At 38.2% G+C, this 27,310-nt stretch overlaps 2 protein-coding genes across 2 annotated transcripts in view; one reads left to right on the top strand and one right to left on the bottom strand.

Annotated features, from left to right (window-relative positions):
- The window catches only part of CCDC152 (coiled-coil domain containing 152), a 39,253-nt gene extending 22,564 nt beyond the window's left edge, over positions 1 to 16,689 (top strand). Inside the window, exons 3-7 of the mRNA XM_068990804.1 lie at positions 2,541 to 2,605; positions 8,958 to 9,060; positions 14,448 to 14,575; positions 15,924 to 16,007; positions 16,540 to 16,689. Coding sequence (XP_068846905.1) covers positions 2,541 to 2,605; positions 8,958 to 9,060; positions 14,448 to 14,575; positions 15,924 to 16,007; positions 16,540 to 16,689 — 530 coding nt within the window. The remainder of the gene's footprint in view (positions 1 to 2,540; positions 2,606 to 8,957; positions 9,061 to 14,447; positions 14,576 to 15,923; positions 16,008 to 16,539) is intronic.
- Positions 16,690 to 16,813: 124 nt separating this feature from the next.
- Positions 16,814 to 26,741, bottom strand: SELENOP (selenoprotein P). The gene is made up of 5 exons (XM_068990422.1): positions 26,612 to 26,741; positions 23,475 to 23,690; positions 22,250 to 22,462; positions 20,074 to 20,191; positions 16,814 to 18,294 (listed from the first exon to the last, which is right to left on the bottom strand). Exons 2-5 carry the CDS (start codon positions 23,675 to 23,677, stop codon positions 17,614 to 17,616), a joined length of 1,215 nt encoding a protein of 404 aa, XP_068846523.1. The 5' UTR covers positions 23,678 to 23,690; positions 26,612 to 26,741; the 3' UTR covers positions 16,814 to 17,613.
- Positions 26,742 to 27,310: the final 569 nt, after the last annotated feature.

Below are 27,310 nucleotides of genomic sequence, written 5' to 3'. Positions count from 1 at the left end.
ATGCAAACTGTATTTTACTTAAATTCATTTTTTCCTAAATTTTACTTAATAGGGCATTATATAACTATGGTTCTCAATAATGTTGTTCAAAGATTAAATCTTCCTTTCCTTCTAGTTTAGCTTAGCTTACTATATCAACTCATCTTCTTTTTAAAAATATTTATTTACTTATTTGGCCACACCAAGTCTTAGTTGCAGTGTATGGGATCTAGTTCCCTGACCAGGGGATCGACCCCTGACTCCCTACATTGAGAGATCAGAGTCTTATCCACTGGACCACCAGGGAAGTTCCTCATCTTTTTTGTACAGTGGTTTTGTTTCCCTCACCTGTCCTAAAATATAAACTATACTAATCCTCAAATACAGATCAATCCAGCCATATACTTGCTTGACTTACAGTGCTATAGGCACTGAAGGCTATTGGTAAAAAAACATAAGTTGCAAAGTCATTTGGAGTCCCAGTTTCACATGTACCCTTAATTTATCCAGGCTTTTAAATTTTTCATTCTTTAAGTCCCAAACTTTACATATTTCTTTCTCTTTAAACCTACTTTACTATTTCATAGAAAAAATGAAAGCTGTCAGACATGAACTACCTGATTTCCTGTCACCCACTATCCCTTCTTCCCAATGCACTTCCTCCAGTGTATTCATACACAGACATATCCTTACTTCTTCCTCCTTAGCTTTGAAGAAAAAAAAATCCTTCTTCCTATCCAAAGTTATTTTTCCACTTAACTCTCATCTCTCTTCACCTCCCTCTTCTGGGATGTTGCATCTTCTATTGTCCCTTCCTCTCTCTCTTTCGTTTCCCTCTTTCTATTGGTCATTCCTCTCAGCTTTTAAACAACTCAGACCTCTCTCATCTTTTCAATAAACACAACAAAGTATCCTTGATTTTGGATTTATTCCCTCCAATTACTCTCACTCTTTCCTTTTTCAATAGAATCTCAAGGGAATAGTCTGCACTCACTATCTCTATTTCCTTACCTTCTAGTTTGGGGGCTTCCCTGATCGCTCAGTTGGTAAAGAATCTGCCCGCAATGCAGGAGACCCCTGTTCGATTCCTAGGTCAGGAAGATCCACTGGAGAAGGGATAGGCTACCCACTCCAGTATGCCTGGGCTTCCCTTGTGGTTCAGCTGGTAAAGAATCCACCTGCAATGTGGGAGACCTGGGTTCAGTCCCTGGGTTGGGAAGATCCCCTGGAGAAGGGAAAGGCTACCCACTCCAGTATTCTGGGCTGGATTAGTCATACATGGACTATACAGTCCATAGGGTTGCAAAGAGTCGGACATGACTGAGCTACTTTCACTTTCACTTCACTTTTCATCTAGTCTTCAACTTAGAACAATTGGCCATCTCCCAAAGATTTCAGATTCAATGTTCTCTAATTTCCCCTTTTATTGCATTTACTGCCATGGATAATAGCCCCCATAAACTCTCTTCTCTTAGTAACACCCTCTCCTGTATCTCTAGACACTTCTTAGTCTCCTTTATAGGATAGTTTTCCTTTAGCCACCTCTAAGTGTTTCTCAGCCTATAAGAAATATTCTCCTGGATATCTCAAGCATTTCAAATTTGGCATGATAGAGATACAGATCCATCATTCTACTCCTAAAAATCTTCCCATTTAAAATTTTCCCAAATTGATTAACAGTTTTCATTCACTCAAATCAGAAACCTAGGAGGCAAAGGTTCCCCTTTTGCTTTTGCCGCTGCTATCCAATCAGCATTAAGTTTCCTGGTAATTCTATCATCTATATAGTTATCTTTATTTTCCATTGTCTCCTACTGCCAGTGACCTAATTTCGGCTCCATTATTTCTTACTTGATCTATTACTGATGTATGGACATCCTCTGGGGTCAACCCCTTCCCTATTCATCCTCTGCACGGCCAGATAATCTTTTTGAACATGTAACTAATCATTTCATTTCACTGTTCAGAATTCTTTGATGAGTCTATAACCTATAAAATAAAATTCAAAGTTTTTCATCTAGAATCTGTCTACCTCCTATAATGTTACTTTCCCAATCTATTTAACACATTCTTCTTATAATTTACACTCCAACAATACTGTACTTGAATTGTAATTTTCCCAAATGTGCTATATTGATTCAAGCCCAAAGTCTTCTGGATATTTTTCTGTATCTAGAATGCATCCCTCCAACTTACTATTTAAGTCTCAGATCAAGTGCTTCCTCTTCTACAAACCCTTTCCTGGCTTAGAGCTGACCTAAGCTTTCCTTCCATATCACCCCACCATATTTCAGACACACTGCCATTACCAAACAGTTATCACAGCATTATCATAACTGCTTACACATCTATCTGTCTTACCACTAGGCTGTAAGTTCTTTGAAGAGCAATAATTTTTTTGTTTCAGCATTCTCAATGTCATTCACAGAGCCTAATGTGTAGTAGATTTTGTATTCACATGTTTAATATATACATGAACAGAAACTTGATGGGTTAAAAATATTCCCATATTATTTGAAAAGTTCTATATATTATAATACACTTCAATGACTTTTACACAGGTGAAAATGAACAACTAAAAAGAAATGCTGATCTTATGAAAGAAAAGTTTAAAATGCATGAACAGGTGAGTTTATGTGTCTTTATATTCAATCAAATACCTGTGGAGCATTGTCTTCCCAAATTAGGGGGAAAAATCATTTTTAATTAATATAGGCAGCCAAAAAGATGCAAGTTTTGAAGACCCTCAGTGTTTTACAAACTAATGCACTAGTATATTGCTTGCATTACTTTCTTTCGAACAAAAAGGGATGCAACAATTTTGCCATTTATTTTAAAGTTATGTTAGAGTTCTTACTCTTCAGTATACTCTTAATTAGCACTCTATAAAATCTTTTTTATGATAAAGTGAATGCCTTCAGTATTTATGATTTGAGTGATCTATTGAAATTTTATGGCACCATCCAAATGAAGAGAGCATTTTATGTGGGTCACCAATTAATTTTCTCCCAAGAGCCAGCATACACTCTGCTACTTTTTCTTATCTCCTATAAGAACAGCATCATGATAGTAATTATAGAACATAAAACCTAGTACCTAGAACATAAAATATCCTCAATGAATATAAGTTCCCACCCCTCTGCTCTTTGGGAGGTTGATTAGTTTTTTCTCATCTCCCAAGAGCCAAGATGTCAAACTCTGGCAGATCTAAGATTTCCAAAACTCAGCTTAGATCTGTATCCACCTTAGAACTTCAGCTTGAAGAATCATCTCTGTTTCAATCTGGTTCTTCACTTAAAGAGCCTTTGAAGAAACACAAGCTAATTATGTAAACATGCCAGGGCTTCTAGGTAATACTCAGGAGTAATGAATGGCATCTGATGTACTCTTGGAAAATTTAGCTTCTCATCACCAATTTTGAAATAATTTAAATTTCCCTGGGTTATATCCCATTCTTTATATTTCCTTTATATCTTTCCTTTATTTTTCCATCCTTTTCATACCTTTCCTCTACATTTCAACAATAAATGTAGTCAGGGTGTAATTGGAACAGAAAGGGAGAAAACTTTTGCCTCCTCTTCTAAAATGTCAAATTTTAGTATACTTCTTTGTCTAAAATAATATGAATTTTCAAAGGAGTGGGAATGACAGATAAAAACACCGTAACCCAAGATTCTGAGCTTATTAACTGCTGTCCAAAGCAAACTAAAGATTACCTCAACTAAAGAACATTCTCTAGTAAAACACCTCCAGGCACATCCAAGACATATAGAGAACCACTCCCTAGAAATAAACTTTGGAGTTACGTAACAGCCATAATTATGAGACTGGTAGATTTGTAACTTGTATATGAAGAATGCTTATGTTTTATAAGAAGATATAACCAGAAGCTGTCCCTTGGAATTTAAAGTTCTCAAGAAGGCAAATGAGAAGAAGGCAATCAACAAGAACCAGTAGGAATTTTGTCCCCTTAAAAAGAAGAAAGGAATGGACTCATTGGGGCTGTTACAGGTTACACTAGAGGAGAAGACATTCTAGGAATATGCTAACTAAAATGGACTGGAGTGGGTGAATTTAACTCAGATGACCATTATATCTACTACTGCGGGCAGGAATCCCTCAGAAGAAATGGAGTAGCCATCATGGTCAACAAAAGAGTCCGAAATGCAGTACTTGGATGCAATCTCAAAAACGACAGAATGATCTCTGTTTCTTTCCAAGGCAAACCATTCAGTATCACGGTAATCCAAGTCTATGCCCCAACCAGTAACACTAACAAAGCTGAAGTTGAACAGTTCTATGAAGACCTAAAGACCTTTTAGAACGAACACCCAAAAGAGATGTCCTTTTCATTATAGGGGACTGGAATGCAAAAGTAGGAAGTCAAGAAAAACCTGAGGTAACAGGCAAATTTGGCCTTGGAATGTGGAATGAAGCAGGGCAAAGACTAATAGAGTTTTGCCAAGAAAATGCACTGGTCATAGCAAACACCCTCTTCCAACAACACAAGAGAAGACTCTACACATGGACATAACCAGATGGTCAACACTGAAATCAGATTGATTATATTCTTTGCAGCCACAGATGGAGAAGCTCTATACAGTCAGGAAAAACAAGACCAGGAGCTGCTGTGGTTCAGATAATGAACTCCTTATTACCAAATTGCAGAAAGTAGGGAAAACCGCCAGACCATTCAGGTGTGACCTAAATCAAATCCCTTATGATTATACAGTAGAAGTGAGAAGTAGATTTAAGGGACTAGATCTGATAGATAGAGTGCCTGATGAACTATGGAATGAGGTTCGTGACATTGTTCAGGAGACAGGGATCAAGACCATCCCAACGGAAAGGAAATGCAAAAAGCAAAATGGCTGTCTGGGGAGGCCTTACAAATAGCTGTGAAAAGAAGAGAAGTGAAAAGCAAAGGAGAAAAGGAAAGATATACCCATTTAAATGCAGAGTTCCAAAGAATAGCAAGAAGAGATAAGAAAGCCTTCTTCAGCGATCAGTGCATAGAAATAGAGGAAAAGAACAGAATGGGAAAGACTAGAGATCTCTTCAAGAAAATTAGAGATACCAAGGGAACATTTCATGCAAAGATGGGCTCGATAAAGGACAGAAATGGTATGGACCTAACAGAAGCAGAAGATATTAAGAAGAGGTGGCAAGAATACACAGGAAAACTGTACAAAAAAGAGCTTCACAACCAAGATAATCACGATGGTGTGATCACTCATCTAGAGCCAGACATCCTGGAATGTGAAGTCAAGTGGGCCTTAGAAAGCATCTCTATGAACAAAGCTAGTGGAGGTGATGGCATTCCAGTTGAGCTGTTTCAAATCCTGAAAGATGATGCTGTGAAAATGCTGCACTCAATATGCCAACAAATTTGGAAAACTCAGCAGTGGCCACAGGACTGGAAAAGGTCAGTTTTCATTCCAATCACAAAGAAATACAATGCAAAAGAATGCTCAAACTACTACACAGTTGCACTCATCTCACATGCTAGTAAAGTAATGCTCAAAATTCTCCAAGCCAGGCTTCAGCAATATGTGAACTGTGAACTTCCAGATGTTCAAGCTGCTTTTAGAAAAGCCAGAGGAACCAGAGATCAAATTGCCAACATCCGTGGGATCATTGAAAAAGCAAGAGAGTTCCACAAAAACATCTATTTCTGCTTTATTGACTATGCCAAAGCCTTTGACTGTGTGGATCACATTAAACTGTGGAAAATTCTGAAAGAGATGGGAATACCAGACCACCTGACCTGCCTCTTGAGAAACCTATATGCAGGTCAGGAAGCAGCAGTTAGAACTGGACATGGAACAACACAGTGGTTCCAAATAGGAAAAGGAGTACGTCAAGGCTGTATATTGTCACCCTGCTTATTTAACTTATATGCAGAGTACATCATGAGAAACGCTGGACTGGAAGAAACAAGCTGGAATCCAGATTGCTGGGAGAAATATCAATAACCTCAGATATGCAGATGACACCACCCTTATGGCAGAAAATGAAGAGGAACTAAAAAGCCTCCTGATGAAAGTGAAAGTGGAGAGTGAAAAAGTTGGCTTAAAGCTCAACATTCAGAAAACAAAGATCATGGCATCCGGTCCCATCACTTCATGGGAAATACATGGGAAAACAGTGTCAGACTTTATTTTTTGGGGCTCCAAAATCACTGCAGATGGTGACTGCAGCCATGAAATTAAAAGGCACTCTTTGGAAGAAAAGTTATGACGAACCTAGATAGTATATTCAAAAGCAGAGACATTACTTTGCCGACTAAGGTCCATCTACTCAAGGCTATGGTTTTTCCAGTGGTCATATATGGATATGAGAGTTGGACTGTGAAGAAAGCTGAGCGCCGAAGAATTGATGCTTTTGAACTGTGGTGTTGGAGAAGACTCTTGAGAGTCCCTTGGACTGCAAGGAGATCCAACCAGTCCATTCTGAAGGAGATCAGCCCTGGGATTTCTTTGGAAGGAATGATGCTAAAGCTGAAACTCCAGTACTTTGGCCACCTCACGCGAAGAGTGACTCATTGGAAAAGACTCTGATGCTGGGAGGGATTGGGGGCAAGAGGAGAAGGGGACGACCGAGGATGAGATGGCTGGATGGCATCACTGACTCAATGGATGTGAGTCTGGGTGAACTCCAGGAGTTCTTGATGGACAGGGAGGCCTGGCATGCTCCAATTCATGGGGTCGCAAATAGTCGGACACGACTGAGCAACTGAACTGAACTGAGAGAAGAACCTAGTGAGATAGGAGCCTGGTACCAGCCCAGACGTTTAAGATAGGCTTCATGCCTCTAGACTACAGTGAAAATCCTCATCTTAACAAACTAATGGCAAGATGTCAGGTGGGAAAATCAATGGAGAATGAAAAGACATGTAGATTTGTCTCCTAGAGTTTCCCAGAGCAGCAACTGCTTAGCGTACCCATTTGAGTCAGGAGTCATTTATGAAAGCCATTGTGCAGTTGTCCATCTAGAAATCTAGCTACAAGCATAGGAAATATAGCACAGTCTATGAGATTGACCCCTTCAGTCACCTAACTTTAATCAAAAGCAATGGTTGGATAGGTTCAGCCATTCCTTCAAGTTTTCTGGCAAACTAAGTAGCACAAGTAGGAATCCTGACTGTACCCTCTTGAACTTAAGGAAATTTTTAATTTTTACTTATTATATAAATTAATCTTTATTTTTAATTATAGCTGCTTAAACCAATGGATCTTGACTTTTTTTAATCTCCTCAAATACCTGAATATACTGAATATCTATCAGCATAAAACCCATGAACCCTGATAAAAAAATGCTCTAAAGGGCACATGCATGCATACACACATGATTTTGCATACAATTTCAGGAAGTTAACAGACCCTCGAAAACCCTGGGTCTAGGGTAAAAATCTCTAAAAAATAATTCTTACTAGCATTCTCATTCATTGAATATATATCAAGGGATATACACCAGGAGATAGCAATACAACAGTGAGTAAAAACAAAGTCCCTGCTTTTATAGTGTTTAACACACATGCGTGCCCAGTCATGTCCAACTCTTTGTGACCCGATGGACTGTAGTCCACCAAGCTCCTCTGTCCATGGGATTTTGGCAAGAATAGTGGAGTGGGTTGCCGTTTCCTACTCCAGGGGATCTTCCTGACCCAGGGATCAAACTCTCATTACTAGGTAGATTCTTTACCACTGGTGCCACCTGGAAAGTCTTAGTGTGTTTATTAGAAGATTTTTCTGGGCCTCTTGCCTTCATTATTATCTCTTTCTTACTATCCCACTTCGCTTTTATTCTTCCTTCTTTCCTTTACTCCTCTCCATTTAGAAATATACCTCTGGAAAAATTGAAAATTTAATCTCTCTGGTGGATTTCTCTTTCCACACTTCTCTCAATGCTACTCTCCAGGGACTTCCCTGGCGGTACAGTAGATAAGAGTCCACCTGACAGGACAGGGGACGTGAGTTTGATCTTTGATCTGGGCGGATTCCACATGCCACAGAGCAGCTGGGCCCATGTACCACAACTACTGAAACCCATGTGCCTAGAGCCTGTGCTCTGCAATGAGAGAAACCACCACAATGAGAAGCCCCGGCACCCCAACTAGAGAGTAGCCCCTGCTCTCTGCAACTAGAGAAAGCCCTTGTACGACAATGAAGACCCAGCACAACCGAAAAAATAAACACTTTCTTAAATGCCACTCTCCTTATGAGCATAATAAATCACTTCTGTGTGTCAACAACCTGTGAAACTAACCTCAGAAGGCTGTTGACCACTTCTCAGATCCCAAATTCATCCTTCTTTAGCCTCCTCATAAAGCTGATGCTTACTATAGATAATGCTTAACCTCCTCCTGGAAATTAGGGATGTTTATATAATTGTCAGAAATGGAAATTCAGCCCATATTCAAAGAGATTCACCCTATGTCAGGATAAACTTGCTGCTGCTGCTGCTAAGTCACTTCAGTTGTGTCCAACTCTGTGTGACCCCATAGATGGCAGCCCACCAGGCTCCCCCGTCCCTGGGATTCTCCAGGCAAGAACACTGGAGTGGGTTGCCATTTCCTTCTCCAATGCATGAAAGTGAAAAGTGAAAGTGAAGTTGCTCACTGGCTATGAAATGATACATAAAGTTGGCTCTACAATATAGTTTGGCTTTTTTTTAATATTTTAATGTTCATGGCATTTCTGTACACACTTAAAATATTTTGAGCATCTATGATAAGTTATAGATATGGTGATGAGAATTCAGGAGGCAAAAATAAAAAATCATTGTGTCTAGATGATCTGTCTACTTGAACAAGAAATTGGTCCTTGTCAAAGTTAAGCATTCAAACAATGAACAATATCTTTCCTCTCTAGATATAATTATAATCAAAAATTAATATAAACTTTGAAAATTTCATCTAATCAAAAGATGTGAACACATACTTAAATTGAACAATGAATATATGTTTTAATCTACAGGAACATAGGAATAATATTGCAAAACTTATGAGTGAAATGAAAATCAAAGAGGAGGGACATAAGATTGAAATAACAAAACTTTATCAAGATATGCAGACAAAAGGTAAGTTTTTATTTTTAATTTACTGAATTCTAAGATACCGTCTATGCCAGCAAATGTGGAAAACTCAGCAGTGGCCACAGGACTGGAAAAGGTCTGTTTTCATTCCAATCCCAAAGAAAAGAAATGTCAAAGAATGCTCAAACTACCGCACAATTGCACTCATCTCACACACTAGTAAAGTAATGCTCAAAATTCTCCAAGCCAGGCTTCAGCAATATGTGAACCGTGAACTTCCAGATGTTCAAGCTGCTTTTAGAAAAGCCAGAGGAACCAGAGATCAAATTGCCAGCATCTGCGGGATCATCGAAAAAGCAAGAGGGTTCCAGAAAAACATCTATTTCTGCTTTATTGACTATGCCAAAGCCTTTGACTGTGTGGATCACAATAAACTGTGGAAAATTCTGAAAGAGATGGGAATACCAGACCACCTGACCTGCCTCTTGAGAAACCTATATGCAGGTCAGGAAGCAACAGTTAGAACTGGACATGGAACAACAGACTGGTTCCAAATAGGAAAAGGACTACATCAAGGCTGTACATTGTCACCCTGCTTATTTAACTTCTATGCGGAGTATATCATGAGAAATGCTGGGCTGAAAGAAGCACAAGCTGGAATCAAGATTGCTGGGAGAAATATCAATAACCTCAGATATGCAGATGACACCACCCTTATGGCAGAAAGTGAAGAGGAACTAAAAAGCCTCTTGAGGAAAGTGAAAGAGGAAAGTGAAAAAGTTGGCTTAAAGCTCAACATTCAGAAAATGAAAATCACGGCATCTGGTCCCATCACTTCATGGGAAATAGATGGGGAAACAGTACAAACAGTGTCAGACTTTATTTTTCTGGGCTCCGAAATCACTGCAGATGGTGATTGCAGCCATGAAATTAAAAGACGCTTACTCCTTGGAAGAAAAGTTATGACCAACCTAGATAGTATATTGAAAAGCAGAGACATTACCTTGCCAACAAAGGTCTATCTAGTCAAGGGTATGGTTTTTCCAGTGGTCATATATGGATATGAGAGTTGGACTGTGAAGAAAGCTGAGTGCCGAAGAATTGATGCTTTTGAACTGTGGTGTTGGAGAAGACTCTTGAGAGTCTCTTGGACTGCAAGGAGGTCCATCCAGTCCATCCTAAAGGTGATCAGTCCTGGGTGTTCACTGGAAGGACTGATGCTAAAGCTGAAACTCCAGTACTTTGGCCACTTCATGCAAAGAGTTGACTCATTGGAAAAGACACTGATGCTGGGAGGGATTGGGGGCAGGAGGAGAAGGGGACGACCGAGGATGAGATGGCTGGATGGCATCACCGACTCAATGGACATGAGTTTGAGTGAACTACGGGAGTTGGTGATGTACAGGGAGGCCTGGCGTGCTGTGATTCATGGAGTCGCAGAGTTGGACACGACTGAGCAACTGAACTGAACTGAAGATACCATAAAAAAACCTTACATGCATATATAATTTTTTCAGTAATTACCAATATTATTGAATAAACACTGCCTTTACACATCTCAATTTAGGTCTGTTGCTTTCTGTATATTTATGTGATATAAATTACATTTATAAATTGGACTCATGGAGTTTGAATTTAACATTATTTAATATGAGATAGTTAATATTATTGTAAAATTAGTATAAAATGTAAGTTAGCTTTGATATTTATATACTCATTATATTGAATATAATTTCACTAATGAAATATTCTTCCTTCTGCAAAGTAGGTCTCATGAACTAATGTTGAGAGTTAACTGGTTTCATAAAGTTTCTTAACAAGCCTAGATGCACACCATATGCAAAAATTAACGTGAATAATAGGTCTGAATGTAAGCCTATATCTATAAAACAGCTAGAAGAAGGCATAGCAGATAATCTTTGTGACCCTGAGTTAGCCACAATTTCTTACAAAGAAATAAAAAGCACAAACAATAAAGGAAAAAATTCTAAATTGAACATCAAAAATTATTAACTTCTGTCCTTCAGCACAAAAGAAAGTGAAAAGACAGGCTACATACTAGTAGATAATATTTACAAATGCATAACTGATAAAGAACTTATGTTCAAAAATCTATAAGGAACTCTTAATTCAATAATAAGTCAAACAACCCAATAAGGAAATGAACAAAATATTTGGACACAGATAATATATACAGGTGAAAATAAACACATGAAAACATGTTCAACATAATTGGTTAGTAGAAAAATGCAAATTAAAACCACAGTGAGATACCACATTGTACCTTCTGTTGTTGTTCAGGCACTCAGTCATGTCTGACTCTTGCGACCCCATGGACTCAAAACTTCAATGCCAAGTGTTGGTGAGGATTTGGAGCAATTAGAATTCTCATACATTACCAGTGGGACTGTAAAATTACACAACCACTTTAGAAAAGAGTTTTGCAGTTTCTTTGGGTTCAGAGAATTAGACATTCGAGAGATTTATAAAGGAAAACATTTGTGAGGGTAGATAGGGAGAAAACTGAGGGAGATGGGTTAGCTGTTACAAGTCAAATCGATGTGAAAAAGAGAAGGAAGAAAGGTGTGCTGGACAGAAGTCAGTCTGTGACACATTTATAAGAAAAAAGTCAGCAAAGTTGGGCCAAAGTTGCCCATCAGCCAAGTTCTGCAACTGTCAGGAACAAATCTGCCTTAGTATCCATGCCAAGTTCAGTCAGTGGCTAGGAGCAGCTCTTGGGAATCAAGACCTCAGCATAAACATGGTCATGAAAACCAATGAGTCAGTTACGTTCCCTGCAGGTGGAGATCTGAAGGATGCAATCTCATGGGCACAGCAGTTCCCTCCTTATGCTACACGTACCTCCTTCTCCATAGGAGTTCAGGCAGCAGGTTCTCCATACTTCCTGTGGACGTTTCTTCCTCAGGAGAAACCTAGAAGAGGGGTTGTTGAAGTGTTCCTCCTAGGGACCTAACTGTGTATTTTCAGCCAGCAGGTTCTAGACCAAAACCTTGGTTCAGGTTAGGGAACCAAGCAAAGAATAATTCTTGACAGGGCCATGTGCCCTCAGCCTCCTGTTCCTCCATTCTTATTTCTTTTGTACTGGTTAAGCAGCATTTACTGCTCATCTGTTAACTCACTCTACGATTCTCAAAAACACCCCTTTGGCTGCTTTCTGACCTTTCTGGTCATTATGATAATTGTGGCCTCCTGGCTTCTGGCAGTTGAGCACCATCATCTGGCTTCTATAACTTGGTGGGGGAAGGGGGACACCATCATGAATATTAATGAGCCCAACTTTATAACCTCTTACTATCAGACCTAGCTTGCAGATAAGAGTGAAAGTTGAACTTCTTGGTGATGCTGGTTTGTCTCTCACCAACACATTCCCTGTGGCTTGATCAATAGTGTGTCTTCTGTGTCCTCCTAAGGAACATAATCTTTGGTGCGTTTTCTTGCCTCACAAGATACATCTACTCAAGCATGCCAACTTTCGAGAGCTTCCTTATACCTTTCTCGCTAGCTGCCAGGGCATCTCAGGTGTTGCCACTTCACTCTGTTTTGGCCAGTACTTTCTCTAGAGGTCTAAGGCTACTCCAACAGAATTTGCCCCATATCCTGGGTCCTTGTTCCGGTATTATCTCCCCTGACCCTAAAGAGTATCTTCAAGTCCATGAATTCTTGCTTACCTAGTCTTAATTTCTGTCGTCTTCTATCCAGCACCCTCAAAGTGCCTTCTCAAGGGTATTCACATGGCTCTTCCCAGTACAATCTAGCTAACTCTTGCAGCTCTTTGGGGTATATTCACTTTCCCCACTTACCAGCCCCAGTATTCCCCCAGCCAGGTGATACTGAGCTTTAACCCTAGTTATTGGCCTAGCCACCGAAAGAGGAGGCAAGGGCCGCTCTGGAGAGGAGCCTCTGCAGCATCTTTCATCAGCTAAGCTAAGGGCTAGCCCTTACTAGGAAAAAGTAGGTCACTCCCGCCAGTTCTGAGCATTTAGGGGAGCTGTCAAAGCAGTTTCCTCATAGGCATTGATCCAGATATCCCTGTCTTATTTTTTAGGATATTAGGTGTTTCCAACCAGGATTCTAATTTAACATGGCACACCTGTTTTGGCTGAGCACTTAAACCACTCTGGAGTTCTGCAACTTTAATTATTCGATTCTGTTGCTCAGCTGTGCCTGCGCTTCCACTAGAGTTCATAAGAGCCTGTATGTGGGCTTCCAAAGAGACTGTCTGACTCTCTCGCCTGTTCTTTAAATCTTTACCTTCTAACAGCTCTCAGTTTCTTATTATCCCAGTGCAGGTAGATGTAAGAGACACAGGTTCGATCCCTGGATTGGGAAGATCCCCCAGAGGACGGCATGGCAACTCACCTCAGTATTCTTGCCTGGAGAATCCCAGAGACAGAGGACCCTGGTGGACCATGGGGTCACAAAGAGTCAGATACGACTGAACCAGCTGAGCATGCACACACAGGAGGTCAATTTAATTTAGCGATAAATAACTCTTCTGTCTTTGTGGGCTTTGTTTCTCTCATCTTTCAAATGCCTGAACTATTATACGTACAAGGCATTCACCTCCACCAGGACGTTTTCCCAGATAACTGCTCATAAAACCTTCAGTGGGCTTCCCTGGTGGCTCAGTGGTAAAGAATCAGCCTACCAATGCAGGAGAGACGGGTTCAATCCCTAGGCTGGGAGGATCCTCTGGAGAGCATCCTGGAGAAGAAAATGGCTACCTACTCAAGTATTCTTGCCTGGGAAATCCCATGGACAGAGCCTGGCAGGCTACACTCCGTGGGGGTCACAAAAGATTTGGACATGACTTAGCGACTAAACAACAACAACAAAATCTTGAGTAATCAGACCCCTGTGGTGTATTAGGAACTCCCAGTCCTCCACATACCACTGATGATGGTGTCCTCTTCCTCACAACATGGTAAGTGCCCATCCTAACTGTTTCTTGTGCTAATTCAGATCCTCCAAGGAACCACTGAGATGAGAGTAGAAAATTCAAAGAAATTTATTGGACAAAAATGCCTATGAAGGGAAATAGTGAGGGAGCCAGAACAAGCTGGTAAAGCTCTAGTCATCCTGTGATGTGAAGCCCTCTATACATAGGAACCCAGGCTTTGTGTCTCTCTTTAACCAATAAATCTCGTATTCTCCAGGCATTCAGAGAACATTATTCTCTAGATATTTAACAGTACAAATTAGTTTACTCACTCAAAAGCATTCAGTGGGCAGCCCTTTTGTTTCAGTCATTTTTAAGGGACTTGTTACAAATATATAAAAGCTACCCTGCACATAAACAGTTTCTAAAATACATTTTTATTAATAAATTGTACTTTCTTGTCATTTTTTTAAATACAAAAAAGTAATCTTCTAAGATTTTTGAAATGTTAAGGTGAATTTTTTTTATTCAGTCAAATTAAGTGAAGAAAAGAATAAAGAACTGATAGAGAAAAAGGAGTTGGAAATTTCCGAGTTAAATGCAAAGTTAAGAACTCAAGAAAGGGAAAAACAAAATGAAATGATCAAACTACAGCTAGAGGTAAGTGTTTAAGGCTCTGCTGAATTTGAGGATGCATCCCTTAGCCTAGGCCATTCTTTGTCATCACAGTGAGGTAAATTTCAGGATTAGAAACAACCCTGTGAGACAGTTTCACACATGGCTTATTCTTCATCCATAGCATGCAGTGCTCAAACCCTGCACAACTGTTAGTTACTGCCTTTCAGCACTTGGCCTCAAGGTGGGACTCTTCAGTCATTCAAAAGATGCTGATTTCCACAGAGGGTACTATCTCCTCTGGCTGCAGAGACAGCTCAAAGATTACCTACATTTGACAGCTGAGTCTATGCAGCCTTTTTAGGATTAGTGTTCTAGCAGTAGGGAGAGTGTTTTTAATCCTTAATGTTACTCTCTCCTCAGCAGTAATTGTGAAACCCTGATGAACCAACTGGAAGTTTTTCATTTACAATAAATAACTAATTTTTTTCCTAATAAATGTGTAGAAAGATAGATGGTGAAGAATCTGCCTGCAATGCAGGAAACCTGGGTTCAATCCCTCCATTGGGAAGATCCCCTGGAGAAGGGAACAACTAGCCACTCCAGTATTCTGACCTGGAGAATCCCATGGACTATATAGTCTATAAGGACACAAAGAGCTGGCCACGACTGAGCGACTTTTACTTGCTATTTATCTTCATTGTAACTATCCATTCGCTTCCCAAACCAGAACACGATCTCACTGAGTTTATTCTTAGTTCACACTGAGGCTACACTAAACTCAACCTGAAGGAAAAATAATGGAAGATTTTGCAAAAAAAAAAAACATGACCTGTAAGAATGGCCCATGAGAATTTTTTTAACCTGATACAGTTTAATGTCAAACCAGCAAGCATTCAAGCTAAATCAGTAAAATCATATCCAAATTCTACTATTTAGCTTCACAGTTTCTATAGAAGGATATTTAAATGTTTTCCCATGAATGTTGATTACACTACATTTTCTTTACAAAATACACCCATAGTAACATGAAAGTATTTTTATCTACCTTTAAGTTAATGAGATTCTCAACCCTAGTTAACTAGATTATTAACCCTACATGATAGAATCAATGGATGTCTTGAGGAAAAATGCTCCTGACCCCACCCCAGAATCTCTAAGGTAGTATCCAGGTATTCCGTTCTTTAAAAACCCTGCCCAGATAATTTTTAAGTACAGCTGGGGTCAATCTTGTTTGGGTAATCCTTGTTCTGAAGACTTTTCTATCTTCTGTTATACAGTGAATACACTTGAACTACAGATTATACATCTAAGAATATAGTGGATTATATTTATAGAAACAATTGTTTCATTTAACTAGAATGTTCTCAACTTTCTTTTAAACTTGATTCAGTTTGATGCCAAGCTAGCAAGAGTTCAAACTAAAACAAAATCATATCCAGATTCTACTGTTTCACCACACAGCATCTACAAAAGGGTACGTGAGTTTTTTTCTTCCATGACTGTTGCTCAAAAAAATTCTTAATGTGTTTCCACAAAAGTTATATTTAAAACAATATACTTAGCAGTTTTCCTGAAAATATATTTATCCCACTATGAGAAAGACATTAAATTTTTAATAATCTTTGTAAGTTACTTTCAATTTACACTAGTAAATCTTTGTAGTAAATTAAAACATCAGACAAGTCCTTTGACTCTTTGGACTATCTCAGGAATTCCATCATGTATTTTGAACTAAAGCTGACTTACTATTCTGAAGTTGTTTAGGTACTCAGATAGCATATTTCTTCTTATTCAACAAATAGTGCTAATATGTGTTTTTTGTCCTTACACCAGTTTTACCGTTAACACCTACAAAAACAAAATTATAGACCTTTTAAAATATGGTATCTTTTTAAATACCTACTTCTACTTAAACCAGAAGCATCGTTTTTGCAGTTTTGTTGTTCCTTGTATTAATACTTAGTTATTTATGAACTGCAATAACAAAATTGTTCTGCTCCATTTAGAAACTTCAGCATCTTCAGGAAGAAAAAGACAAGGAGATTGCAGTTCTTCGTAATACCATTCGTGATTTAGAACAACGCCTCTCTATCAGCAAAGATTCTCAAGTTAAACTTGTTGGCAAAGATCCTCACTTTAAGCGTAGACGGTTTTGAGAAGGTTCATTAGTTGCTATTTAATTTCTTTAAAAGCAGTTGAAAATTAATTTTGATTGTCAATATAACATACTACCTAAGTAATAACAACAATGAAAACAAAAAGCTTTAAACTTTTTTATTGAATTCAAACATCCACATTTTTGCCAGTCCTGTTCTACATTTCTGCTTAATAGTATTAACCATAAAAATAATTCAGGTTTATAGGACCTGGTTTGCCTATTGAACCATCATTGACTATGGAAATACTTTCTAAGCAATCAAGAGTTAGACAACATTCTGTTATCTTTTCCCATCTATCTTTCAACATTGGCAATCTCAAATTTTAAAGAGTATGATTAAAAAAAACAAGATATAAAGGCTTCATTCATATATGATAGTAAAAATCAAGATATGAGTCTTAGATATAAAAAAGTATAAATGGATATCTAAAATGTAATCATAGCAAAATATTCATGTGTGAGTATTTCTGGGTCTGAAAAGACAGAATTCACTTCTTGCTTTAAAGGTTTAATCTGTTAAAAACATAAGATTAAAAAGACAAAGATAATATTGTTTTGAGAAATAAGTAAAGAAAATGGAAAACATGTCTTTGTTGTTCTTCCTCCATTCTAAGTTGCCAACTATCCAACAGAAACCCCTAGGTTATAGTTTACGTTTCTGTTCTCATTAATGCAAGTAGAATACTGGAAAAAGAAAAAGAAAAACATATTAACCAAATGCTGCAACCACCTTTCAGCTGAATAAAAATATGGTTTGGGTCAAAATTTCTTTGACTTAAATTTTTAAATGTGGAAGTCAATTTCTCCATGTTTGCACAAATCCAATTCCTATTTTTGAATCACTATTAATTAGGTAGCTTATACAAATGCTGGAAATGTAATTGTGTAGATTGACTTGGGGAATATATCCAATTTCATATATTTAATTTGAAGGTCATTTTCACATTTTGGCCTTATTTTTTCAGCTTCACTTGGTGCTGGCTTCTGTGGGATTGAGCTGCTGACCTGCTGCCTGTCAGGCAGCTGGAGGCAAACGTCACTGTCAAGATTCAATGACGTTCTCCTCTGCCAAAAGGCCCTGTCAGCTACATAAAGAGGGGAGGTTTTCTGTACACTGTCAGGTGATTGCAGACCCTGTTTTTTCAAATACCAGATGTCGACAGTGGCAACAGCAGCTACTCAAAGCAGATTCTGAATCTTTGGGAAACTGTCAGAGTAACTGATTTATGCATCTCTTTCGTCAGAGCTTCTTTTGTGGAAGAGAAAGTTGTAAATTTTCACTTCCTACTAGTGTATCACAGTTATCTGAGTGACCCTGTCTTTGGTGACCCTTGTGCCTATGGTGGTGGTGATGAAGACCTGAAGGAGGGGGATTCTCAGGGGTATCTGGTGTGTCTGGTTTTGGAGACTCTGAAAGATGAGCATTTTCATGAAGCTGATGCCCGGGGTGGGGGTGGGGGTGGGGGTGGGGGTGGGGGTGGGGATGGGGATGGGGATGCTGACGGTGATGGTGATGGTGATGGTGATGTCGCTGTGAAGCCTCAGCTGTTTTCTCCTTGGTAGCCAGAGATACACTTTTACAGAAGTCTTCATCTTCCAGTGTCTGGAATACATTTTATAAATCACTTAACAAATTTATAGATTTAGCAAGAATGCATGAAAAAATTAATTCTGGAGTTAACATATATGAAAGTCAAACTGCTTAATTAGATTTGAACTGGTTTTGTGTTTCCAGCATCATATTAATAAGAGAAAAAAAATTTATCTCAGCCTCAACACCTAGACTTTTTATTAAAATTTGGTTCCCATCCATACTTAATTATAAAGTGCTTCTTGTACAAAGTTTGCATTTAACTAAAGAATCTTCAAACATTTTGCGAATAAATCAATGTAAATGTTTTGAAAATAGATTTTTTAAAATGTAGTAAGTTAAAGATTTAACAATACTTAAGCTTCTATACTAGTTAAATCAACAGCAGAATTCAAATTTTCCTTTCCTTATTAAAAGCATTTCCTAAATTTTTAAGAATTCTGAGGAAGAATTTGAGAGATACATAAGGCTTAAAAAGAAAACAAAACCACTATATTTATATCTGCAAAAGCAAAACTAAATAAACTAACTGGTTAAAAGAACTTAGATTGACTGCAGTAAAATCAAACAACTCTCAAATCCTAAAATCAGTTTACCAAACGGAACCTTTCACACCAGTGTCAACAAAGCATTGAATCTAATATTATTTTCTGAAACGAACTAATTTCTCTCTGATAACTCAAAAGAGCCAATAAAATTAACTCTGCTAATATTTATAATTACTAGGCATTTTCAAAATTTCAAAATACTGAAACAAATCCCAAAATAGGAACCAACATAGCTAACATTCATTAGGCACTGAGTATAAGTTAGACACTGAGTTAGTACTTTTCTTGCTTTACTTCAGTCTCATCTGTAAAAGCAGTGAAATAACCCTCACAGTAGTATTATGCAGATGAAAATGTGAAGAATGGCACAACTAAGGTAAACTAACTAAACTGTTGGTTTTCTAATTAACTTAAGTGAGTCATTAGAATGTGAATGGCTTTCTTTAGAGTTGGGGAAAATCTAAAGGAAGCAGAGCTCATAAATAAAACTTTTAATTATTTTTGAACCTGAGTTCAAATTTTGCCAACTTGCTCTGTCAAGGAAACACTGTTTGGAGTTATTTTCCTTCTCAATCTGAGGAAAAGAAGTTTATTTAAGAAATTTAGTTAATATAAGTTAAAATCAATTCTTTGAGTATCTTTTTTATAAATCATACATACATATAGTGTTTCTCATAACAAAGAATAAATATTCTAGTGGTTGTGAAGAAGTAAAAAACAATAAAGTTATTAATTTTAAAAATAAAATGATTTTTTAAAAGTATCAGTAATTTCAAGTGCATTGTGTAAGAGCGTCACAGAAAAGCTGACAGTCTTACATTCTTGGTGAATTAAGTAGTTATCTGGGCCTGTTCCACTTCAGATAATGCCATGGATAATATTCACTATCACTATGTTCTTATATGAGCACATTCATAATATTGTAATAGTGTATTTTATGTTGGCTGAGTTCTTTAAGCACTTAAAGTCATGCAATATCATTTGGTGGTAATTAAAATACGTACTCTGCATTGATTTTTGTTCTCTAAACTCCTCCTAGATAAAAGCAATATGAATCTTGAAAAGATGTTTTAAAGTGTATGTTACATAACAGGAAGTGTAGGTACTTATAAAAATGACTTGTAGTTTATTTCTTGTATACCAAAAGAAATGCTGGTTTAGCTAATTAGTCATGAAATACTAACTTGAGTAGCTCTTAAAAGATTTCCTCTTTTCTCCAAAGAAAAATAATTGAGAAAAATACCTTGAGAGAGCAGTTTCCACATTTATCTTCACAGTAAACAGTCTTAATGGAATCTTCTACATATGTGAAAGTTAGGAAGGAATAAGGCAAACCAAGATGATATACAAGATGGCCACATCTGAAAAATATAACGGTCATTACAATATTTTGGCTTAAAACTCAATATTCAAAAAACTAAGATCATGGCATCTGGTCCCATCACTTCATGGCAAATAGATGGTGGAACAATGAAACAGTGACAGACTTTATTTTGGGAGGCTCCAAAATCACTGCAGATGGTGACTGCAGCGATGAAATTAAAAGATGCTTGCTCCTTGGAAGAAAAGTTATGACCAACCTAGACAGCATATTAAAAAACAGAGACGTTACTTTGCTGACAAAGGTCCATCTAGTCAAAATGTGAGAGTTGGACTATAAAGAAAGCTGAGTGCCGAAGAATTGATACTTTTGAACTGTGGTGTTGGAGAAGACTCTTGAGAGTCCCTTGGACTGTAAGATCAAACTAGTCAATCCTAAAGGAAATCAGTCCTGAATATTCATTGGAAGGACCGATGCTGAAGCTGAAACTCCAATACTTTGGCAACCTGGTGCAAAGAACTGAGTCACAAAGAATTGGACACAACTGAGTGACTAAACTAAAGTGAACAATATTTTCAGTGTCATGATCCTACTTATGCACCATCTGGCATGAGACTGTAGGTTTCATGGTCTTATAACTGTTATAAGACCCTTTCATAACTTTAGCAAATTTCCCTGAAGGGGATCTCAAGCTTCCTGGCACTGCATACCAGGTCAGGTCATGACAAGACTATAGTGAGTCTGATATGGTTGCCAGGTGGGAGGGATAGTAAAGGAATTTTGGATGGACATGTACACACTGCTATAAAGTGGATAAACAGCAAGGACCTACTGTATAGCACATGGAACTCTGCTCAATGTTATATGGCAGCCTGAATGGGAGGGGAGCTTGGGGAAGAACAGATACATGTATATGTATGGCTGAGTCCCTTCACTGTTCACCTGTAACTACCACAACATTGTTAATCAGCTATACCCCAATACAAAATAAAAAGTTTCAAAGAAAAGATTACAGTGAGTCTGATACTAGCATTGTGAAAAATGAAATAGATATATGTCAATAAATGTCAAAATTATGTGGTTATTGTGATTTGGTCAAATACAATTTTGTAATTGACTCATAAATTCTATCAAAGTTCAAACCACTGACCTCATAAATCAGGTCTGAAAATTACATGATCTTTTCATAACTGCTAAGGCAGCACAAATTCCACACAATAAGAAATCACAGCATAATGAGAAAGATCCTCCAGTCTTGGCCAGTAGCCCACTGATTTAAATAAGAATATGATGCAGCAAAAATTTCAGCACAATGAAAGAAATGGAAATACACTTGGCATTTTCAGAAACGGTGGAGTTTAAATGCCCTTCTTGCCCCCATTTTATCCTGTATATACAATTTTATATGAATATCAAAAGGTTAAACTTTGCAACAGATTAAATTAGAAGCTTGCAGTCCTAAAAGAATAACATGTAATATTAAAAATACTTAGGGTAAGACCAAGTAGGTCTCAGACCTAGGCAGAGTCTGGCTTACCATCCCTGAAGAGCCAAAAACCAAACAAACCAGCACCAACTAGAAATGATGATAGCAAATAATGTATGCATTGAAGTTCCTTCATAATACAAACATTTTATTCATTCATGGAATCAAAAGCAGATTCATACAGATTATGCCTAAATGATTAACATACTTTAAGAAATGCAGATATATAACCTTAAAATGTATTAATAGTAATTTTAGAGATAAGCCAGTAGTCTGCAAAGTACGGTTATTCATCTGAAAAATTTTTAAGTGAGAATTGTACGTAAGGTACAAATTGATTTTTCTTTTTATTTAATCAGAATGCTAATGTACAGGGGGAAGAAAGTATAGTCAATTTTCCTTATTTCCCTATTGGAGTGAATTCTTTTGTGTATAAGGAAGTCATCTGGCAAAACCAAACATTCTAATGGGCTCACTTTGAAACTGAGTATTTGGTAACAAGATAAAAGCAGATGTCTTATTTTAAATCACTTACTACATTAACTATGAAGCAGGTATATTGTAATTTGGGGGTGGGTGTGCATGCACGTGTGTATAAAGGTGGGTACACACCTGTCATATATGAGGAAGTCATCTTTATTTCCATTTAAGAGAGTCCAGACATCTGGTTGGTCTTCTTCTTGTTGGTAAACAGGAATATGTTCTGAAACCTTATTTTTAAGATGCACATATTTTAATCGAGAAGAGATTTCTTGATGATTAACAACAACATAAGAGATGTTAGAATATCCTTCTTTCTCCAGTTTTACTCGCAGGTCCTCCAATCTAAAATATTTGGAAAAAATATTAAAAAAGGAATAATTTAATTAGTGACTTCTCCCTTTCTCCTCTATTTTCCTACATGAAACTCTTTTATTTTTTACTTACTCAGACCTCTTTTTTATATTGTTTTAAAAGACTAAAACTTGTATTTTTCTAATCATTTACTGAACTCTTATACTCAGTAAAAACTATATGCCAAGTGCTTGCACAAACATTAGTCCATATGGTCCTCACAATAATCCTATGAAGTGTGTATCTTTTTAATCCATCTCCCAGTTACAGAGAAATTGTATACAATAAGTATTTGGCAAATAACCCAACAAATATATATATTTATAAATTCATTAAATGACTCAAGACCTTTGGTGGCAAGTGTAGTGTTTGTTCTACTCTGGCAAAGCTCTCATATCTGCTTCCTATATTGAAATAACTAATCTATTTGCAGAGAAGGCAATGGCACCCCACTCCAGTACTCTTGCCTGGAAAATCCCATGGATGGAGGAGCCTGGTAGGCTGCAGTCTATGGGGTCGTGAAGAGTCGGACATGACTGAGCGACTTCCCTTTCACTTTTCACTTTCATGCACTGGAGAAGGAAATGGCAACCCACTCCAGTGTTCTTGCCTGGAGAATCCCAGGGACGGGGGAGCCTGGTGGGCTGCCGTCTATGGGGTCGCACAGAGTCGGACATGACTGAAGCGACTTAGCAGCAGCCAGCAGCAATCCATTTGCAGGAGTACAATTTAAAACATTTTCCTTACACAAGTAATACATATTTTGTAGGCTACTATAAAATATAGGTACACAAAAAGAAAAAAATATTTACATAGCTCCAGGAAAGCCACTGTAAACATCCCCCTAGTCTTTTCTGTTCTAACATGCTCTAGGCCAACAAATACAGTGGGTTTTTTTATACAATTTAGTAAATGTATCTTTTCTACTTTTATTGTTTTATGCATGTATCTATTGAATAGCTATCCCCTTAAGAAATTCTAGACCATAGAAAGACTACCTTACCTAGATGCCTGCAGAATGCACAGGTATCAGCTGGCTTGAAGAAGAGCAACCACGGTCACTGAACCATAGGAGTTCAGCATAGGGTCTTGATCCTTTATGCTCCAGGCTGGAGGTTGCTTACAATAGGAGCTTTGGCCCTGGCTCTCTGTTCCTCCGGTTAGGAGGAGGCAGAGAGCCAGAGCCAGCCCTAGGCCTCTCCACATGGCTGGGGTTGTCCTGTGAAAGAGAAAACCTTTCTGTCATCTTCACGATTTTAACAGGGAATCTCTATAAACCAGCAGGTATAATTCTACTTTCTACAAATATCTAGCCAGTGGATTCTGTCTCCATGTTGTTGGGTTCTTTGTATTGGGCATCTTAGCACCAAATCTCCCTGTAAAGGGGAAAGATCAGCCCGAGTCAGGGAAGCTGCCTAAGCACCTCTTAACTATCTGGCTTAGCGAGATACTTGAATAAGCCTGCTATGAAGATTAGCCTAAACAGGCAGTCAAGTGCTTCTCTAGTACAAGATATATGTCCAGGAGAAAATACATGTCTAGGGAAATTCTTAGAATATGGTCTCTACAACCAAGTAACATTCTGTCGACATTATTTGATTTTTGAGATACAAGTTCTGACTGCTTCTTTCTTTCCTCTACCAATCTAAGCACAGGAAGGGTACATAGGGAATTCTGCATAGAAATGAAAAGACATCATGGGAAGAGAACTTAGGAAGAAAGGAGGTGGCAGTGAGGGCTGTCTGCCAACATGAGATTCAGATGTTATTACCTGCCAAAATATTGCTGTCATAGCCAAGACCAATGTGGACCAATGAGAAGACACCTGGCCAGGAAGAAATACTACAAATCACTGGGCCTTGTACCCCTTAAGATTCACTGAAATTTACACTCTTATGAGTCTACTTATTGGCTACCACTACTTTTAGGAAGTTCCTGTGACTAGATGGCGTGTTCTTGGGTTAAAAAAAATGCCCCTCTGAGTAGGAAAGTTAAATACATGATAAGAAATATTCCCAAAACAAGGGCCAGAGCTCTCTGCAGAGAGGTACAAATAAAACACATGAACTGTAGATAGGTGGTGGAAAAAAAAAAAAAAACATATTCAGCAGAGATGAGCAGAGAAAGAAAATCCATACATTTAATATTTAATTTCAGACACACCAAGTGAATCAGGTCATCAAGATAAGCGTGCTTATTTTGATATGAAGGTCGGTGGGAGACAGATCGAGGCAAAATTCCAGAACAAGGAAGTCGGCACATGTTCAGGCACTGATCTATGGTAAAAAAGTAAAAGTACTTTGGGGACGGGGTGGTTGGGGGAGAGGAGGCAGCTAATGATAAATTACCTAGAGTGAGCCCAGAGTTAAGAGGGGAGCAGAGAAGCTAAAATCAGACTGATATGGGCTCTAATGCACTAGTAGCTGTGGATAGAACTTTTAAAAACCTGACTACAATTATATGACCATTATCTCTTTTTGCAGCTGAGAAAACTGGCTAAGTGAGTTTAGGCAGCTTGCCCAAGTCTCACACAGGTACTAAGTCACAGGGAAACAATTCAAACCAGTTCTACCGATTCCAACACATGACCTCTTACCTACATTTTAGTAACTACAGTAGCCAGAATTTGGGGGTTTTAATTTATTTATTTAATTGCAGTATAACCGCTTTACAATGTTGTGTTCGTTTTTTGTGCTTTCCATCACTCACAACAGTATGAATCAGCTGTATGTACAATATACGTCCTCCCTCTTAAGCCTCCCTCTCTCTCCTCCACCCCACCCCTCTAGGTTAGGACAGAGGGAATTGAGTTTTTTATGCCCTAAGATGACAAAACATCAAAATTATTCAGGCTTTTTTTGTTTCTTACTAGAATGACTAGATTTTCCCCGCTTTATAGAATATAAATTCAGTAGTTACAGACCCTTCAGCATAAACTTAGCACCTGGCACCCTCACTCTGCACACCATTCCAACTGGCTGAAGAGTGAATATAAATGAAAAGGTTATTTCGCTCATTTAGTTTTTTGATGAAAAAATAACTAAAGCCATTGGCAGAGGGTAGTGGATTACAGAGTTCACACTTCGAGATTTTCCCATCACTATAATCAAGAAGCTGTTAACTTTGTTTTCTTAAAATAACTTTTTACTTAAGAAACTTTTGATTGATTACAGCTGTCAGACAACTATATAAAATAATGACATGAATAAAATTAGATTTATTGGAAGCCCTTGTGGCTCAGACGGTAAAGAGTTTGCCTGCGATGCAGGAGACCTGGGTTCAGGATCTCCTGAAGAAGGAAACGGCAACCCACTCCAGTAATCTTGCCTGGAAAATCCCATGGACAGAGGAGCCTGGCAGGTATAGTCCATGGGGTCACAAAGAGTCAGACACTACTAAAAGACTTCACTTAATGCGGTAACAATTAAAATGTAGTTGTGAATTTCACTAATCTCATCACTTTTCAATCACAAGCCTGGATTTCTTGACCACAGACAGACCTATATTTGTTTAAAATTCCCCATTTAAAGACAAAATATGCAAAAATATTTTCCACCCTCTTCCCCCAGCCCCGCATCCTCAGACCCGCTTCTGAGGGTCCCCTTCTCATTCTCCTAAAAGCACCAATAACCACTGATTTTGACATGGGTTTTGACTCTTTCAAGGATGACTATTTTGCACAGTGAACCAAACCTGCTTTCTCTTCTTTTACCTTGAAATTGCTCACAATATCCCTGGACATTTCTACAGCACCCTACACAGGCCAGATCTGCTCCTCAAACCCACCAGCTGTTTTGCCATTAGAGCTCTCCTTCCTATTTCAGTGGGAAACTTAAGCTTGAACACATAGTATTGCCTATAATAACAACACAACTGTTTACAGAGGAAAAGTATTCCACTTCTCCAGCCTCCTCTGCCCCTATCTTTATCCTCAGCTGTGCAGAAAGCAGGGCAAAAATCAGCTAGAACTGACAATGTCCCCACCGCACCCGGAGTTTAGACTCTCGTGTTATTTTCTTTACCCATCTCTTTTAAAAAAATCTATTCTAAGGACAAAAACATTTTATGAAGACCCGAAAATCAAATCATTTAGCAAACTCTCAAGGAATCATGTTTGGAAAACACAAAGTTTCTACTTACACAACCCCTTCCGACCAGCTTGCTTCCTTTCTCTTTGCTCAGCTGGGCGGCTCCACAAAGCCACAGTGAGAAACTTGGCTATTTATAGTCCTGTTGTTTACCTCACTCTGAGCTAAAGTCAGAAGTTTAATGCATGCTCAGCCTGTGACCTTGCAAGGAGAGACCAGCCCTGAACTGATTATTGCAATCAACTTTTAAAAGTAACAAGGCCTGGCATACATAAAATGGGGGGAATTGGGGGGTAATTACTCCCTATCGTTTTTAGTCACCCTGTTTGCTAGGATTTAATGGTACAGTCGGGGGCGGGAGGAAGAGCTAAGGATAAAGAAGGCTTCCAAGTTAAGCTCTTTTCCAAACAAACTATAATAGGGAAAAATACTTGCTAAGCCAGCGAGGTAAGCTGTCACTTTAAAAAAAGAAAAATAATCTTTTTTTCTTTAACTTTGTAGTGGTCAGGTGATAGCCCAACCCAAACCGTGTGAACTTTGTTAGAAAAGTCTCCTGCTGTTACAGACCTGCTTGGGTTATTTTGCGGCTTTAAAACTTATGGGGTGGGAGGTGAGAGGGGGGTTCAGGATTGGGAACTCATGTACACCCGTGGCTGATTCATGTCAATGTATGGCAAAACCAGTACAGTATTGTATAGCAAAATAAAGTAAAAACAAACAAACAAAACAACCTTGAATCTCTGGGATCTCA

Source organism: Capricornis sumatraensis, chromosome 18, assembly GCF_032405125.1.
Source record: "Capricornis sumatraensis isolate serow.1 chromosome 18, serow.2, whole genome shotgun sequence".
In the NCBI taxonomy this organism is placed as follows: Eukaryota; Metazoa; Chordata; class Mammalia; order Artiodactyla; family Bovidae; genus Capricornis; species Capricornis sumatraensis.
This window is presented reverse-complemented; position numbering and strand designations above follow the sequence as displayed.